General features: G+C 36.9%; 1 protein-coding gene across 1 annotated transcript; it reads left to right on the top strand.

The window, feature by feature from the left end:
- Nucleotides 1-566: 566 nt before the first annotated feature.
- LOC122663744 (ATP synthase delta chain, chloroplastic-like) lies at nt 567-1,344 on the top strand. Its single transcript, XM_043859384.1, has one exon. The coding sequence runs from the start codon at nt 639-641 to the stop codon at nt 1,326-1,328; it is 690 nt and encodes a 229-aa protein (XP_043715319.1). The 5' UTR covers nt 567-638; the 3' UTR covers nt 1,329-1,344.
- Nucleotides 1,345-4,283: the final 2,939 nt, after the last annotated feature.

Raw genomic sequence — 4,283 nt, 5'->3', positions numbered from 1 at the left:
AAATACTCATCACTTCATGAGTGTGTTGGCTGTGTTGACAACAATGAGCAACACCATAGCCAAGCCACCTTGCTCAACTTTGGATATTATGGTGTTTGAATTGAAAATTGATATTGGATGATATTAGATGACTTGTCTTGAAACCTACAATGGGTTGTGGAATATATATAGATTAATTTTGAATGTTATAATTGGTTTGTAATTTTTTACATTCCGTACCGTTCATTTTTGTTTTTTGGCTGTTCCGTTTTTTACTAACTCACAACTTTGGCCGCTTGCTTGGGCTGTCACCCTTAGTGGCCCATGGGCCCTCTTTAGGATCTATTTTGTTTTTTTGTTTTTTTGTTTTTTGTAGATCTATTTCTTACCATTCAAATGATTACAACTGATGAATTATTAGTGTTTTTTTTTTTTTTTTTGATAAAAGATGAATTATTAGTGTTAATCAATCCATGGGATGTTTTTTGGTAGAATCCATGGGACTCGGTTCATTGAATAGTAGAGTAACACTTATGGTGGAGCCATTTTTTTGTGTGGCTGAAATCTCTTCTGCATCTCTTTCTTGCACTAGAAAGCCAACAAACTACATGAACAACAAAGCTCCTTCAAGATAAGACACAATCTTCAAGATCCATTTCATGGATACCTTGCCGACCTCTGTCTCCACTCTCAAAGTCTCTGGTCTTAACTCCACAACCCCTCGTGAATTCCATCTCATCAAACCCCCTCACATCTCTAACCTTGCTACTTCTCACTCCCATCTCTTAACCACCAAACCCAACTCAATCTCTAACAAGCCCTCCTCTTCCTTGTCCTTCAAGAGCCATTCTTCTCCCTTCCTCTCTTCCTCATCACCCAACTCTCCATCACAAATCGTTCATCGAAACGCCACGAGTGGCTATGCAGCTGCACTTTTAGATGTAGCCCGCAGCAACAATGTTCTTGAAACCATCGAAAGAGATGTCCGAAGGTTCTCAAGATTGCTTCGACGAGATGGGGATCTCCGATCAGCCTTGATCGATCCATTCTTGGATGATAAGATGAAAGGTGAAGTGGTGAAACAAGTAGCTGAGAAGGGGAAGTTTCAGAAGCATTTGGTGGTCTTGATTAAGATGATGGTTGAGAAGAATAAGGTGGGGATGGTGGGTGAAGTTTTGGAGGAATTTGAGAGGATTTATGATGAACTCAGTGGAACTCATGTTGTTTTGGTTTCTTCTGCAAGGAAGATGGAGGAGGATCAATTGGTTGGGATTGCTAAAAGGGTGCAAAAACTGAGTGGTTCAATGAAAGTGAAGGTGAGACATTTGATTGCTCAGAATTTGACCTAGCTCCTTTGCTATGTCTGTGTATGTAATAAGTGATTTCAATAATATTTCATTTCTGGATGAAGTGAACATTATCTGACTAACAAAGTTAAATTATATCCCAATAAAATCAATTTTCAACTTATGTTTGTATTGATTTCCCCCTCTTTTGGTAGACATGGTAACAGATTTTGTATTGGAGATTGAGAATTAAAAAATTCTGACCAAAAGTATAGTTTCCTAAGTTTTTGAATTAATTCTTATCATCAATTGTTCTTCTCCCTCACTGATCCATATCCTTCTTGCAAAGCGGTAAACCTACACAGTCAAAAACCAATAGAGAAAGCAGTAATTAAAACAAAAAATATATATATATAGAGAGAGAGAGACAGTAAGGGAGATCCAGTAATCAAAACAAAATAGAAGTAGAAGGCTCTTGTCGGCGGCCGCTTCTTCATCCTTGAACTTGTAGTTGATCCCCTTCTCTTCCAAGACAATACTCACCTAATCCCATAGGAGTTGGGAGGGTTGAGGAAACTGCGCTCAACTTGCAAGGGAGGGAAAAAGTTACGTAAATGAGTCTGTGTAAAAGGAGTTCCATCACGGGGAGTTTCGAAATTGGAATATGAAAACTTTAGGGATGGTAATTTCACTTTCTCAAATTAGAGCAGTTTTTGAACATCTAGGATTTAATTCTCAATGGTTTGATCTAGTAGGTCGTTTGATTTCTTCATTCTTGTCATGGAAGTCTTGTCAAGGTTACTAGGTGTGTTTAGAGATCTGAAGTTAGAGTCCTCTAGGGGTGTGAAAAGTGCAAGACATGCTACTGAAGTGTCACATCTTTTTTTAACTAACAATACATTTATCTTTTGTAGAACAACCAAGGAGGATGTCTTATCTAATAAGGCAATCTTGGAGCTGTTCTCAAAGCTATTTGGGCAGCAATTCAGAGCCCGCTTGATAACCTTATTAGAAACAGTTTCTGGTATTTTTCCATTCTGAGAAACGAAAAAACACCTAAAAATTGTTTGAAAACGAAGTGTTTTTTGTGACTGTTTTTGAAAACATAAATCAAAATTTATGCTCCCTGGAAGACTTTTGACGGAACATGTTGGGCATGTTCTATCGTTTCTTGGCTGAAAATTGAAAAAGTGTGCCCGATAAAAACTCCTATATTCGTTCACTATGCTCTTTTGTAAATTGGAAAAGTGTGCCAAACATATCCTTTTGTTAATTTTTTTAAAAAAAAAAAAAAAAAAAAAGGGTTTTGCTTGTTTCCAAGAACAGGTTTACCAAGCGGGTCAAAAACGGTTTCTCAGCGCAGAAAATGAAAAAAATGTTTTGCTGTTTCTCAGGATATAACCAGAACAGAAACACCCGTAAGGTTATCAAGCGGACACTCAATTTTCATTAAAGTGTAGTCTATTTTTGATGTAGGTCAAAGATTTCTGAAGAGTTCTTAGATCGGTTGGACTGGCAGAAGTCCATCTAATTAGGTTGAAAATATTAATTTTTCAGCCCAACTTTCAATGGCCATAACTTTTCGTTAGGATGGAGTTACGAGAACCATAGTACCTTTATGGAAATGGCAGTCGGTTCCCTACAGGCTATCTAATGAATTGGATTGACATTTCAGAGTTAAATTCGCACGCTTACATCGCCTTCAAAGTTTTGTGGACCATTTTAGGATATTAGTTTCCTATTTTATTTAGGCCTCCTTTTCCTTAGTAATCCGACCTCATATAAGGATCGTTTTGGATGAAATAAAAACATCTTGAAGTCCATAACCTAATTGCTTTGCTTGCTCTTCTTCCTCGTTAGAATTAGGGTTTTCGTTACCTTAAGGATTTGAGGGTCGTGAGTGCTAGAACGAGTTCTACCCCCATACTTCATACTACATCAATTTTAGTTGAAATGTGTCTCTTGAAAGTAAGAGACATTATAAGTAATTTGCTAGGGGCTATGCTAATGGCAGATGAGACTACATATCTTGGTATGAGTCTCTTTTATCCTAAGTCTAGTCCTAGGGTTTATAGTCGGTAATTAATCGGGTTGAAAAATGTTTGGTCTTGTTGAATCCAAAAGGATCCATTTATATATTATGTGTTTTGGATATGAAAACCATAGTGTGATGAGTTTGAGTGTACTAACATGTGTACTAATTTGCGAAGAGATTGATTATACCCAAGCTACTGAAGATGTAAAATAGAAGAAAAATAAGATATGTTGATTAAATGAGGAACAGTTGAGTACGATTTTTTGTGACTTGAAAGATCAAGGAGTTGAAAGCTAAATCAAGTTTCAAGGAATCTTTTAAGAACAAGATTATTGGCATATCATTGTAATCCTAATATACAAGATCCACAAGATGTAAAAAGCCCAACAAAGTGACATAAAAAAGACCTAAAATGGAAAACTCAAGAAACTAGATTGTTTGACTTTAAAAGTGTCAACATATGTTGTCCACGGTCTTCCGTGAACAGATATGGATGATCGAGTTGAAATGATAAATCACAAAATATTCTAACACAATACTCAGGGACTACCAAACTTTAAAATTCTAAGTTCGCGGATGATCCTTGTGTTGAAAAGAATCCTAAAACAATGCAGAGAAGAATGGAAATTGCAAACAACCATCACACAAATGGACACAAGGATTTACGTGGTTCAGAAAGATTAACTATGTCCATGGTGAGATGAGATCTATTTCACTATCAACGAAGAATAGGGTTACAGTCGCTCTTCCTCACACCTCTCTCAGATTGTGTTACAGAGAAAGAACCCTCACTACATATTTATATCGAAACCCTATACAAGAATTTTACCGAAATACACATATAGTCCTCAAAAAATTTTTCTCAGGGCTGCAGCCACTTAACGGCCCTTTAGAATCAACCCATAAACCAAGTGACGGAATATAAGACATCATACTCCCAACACCTTGCGATATTCCATGCAAGCTTCCGTGTATGTCCAAGA

Source organism: Telopea speciosissima, chromosome 6 (genome assembly GCF_018873765.1).
Source record: "Telopea speciosissima isolate NSW1024214 ecotype Mountain lineage chromosome 6, Tspe_v1, whole genome shotgun sequence".
NCBI classification, from domain to species: domain Eukaryota; kingdom Viridiplantae; phylum Streptophyta; class Magnoliopsida; order Proteales; family Proteaceae; genus Telopea; species Telopea speciosissima.
Note: the sequence above shows the minus strand (reverse complement) of the source record. Positions and strands in the feature narration are given on the sequence as shown.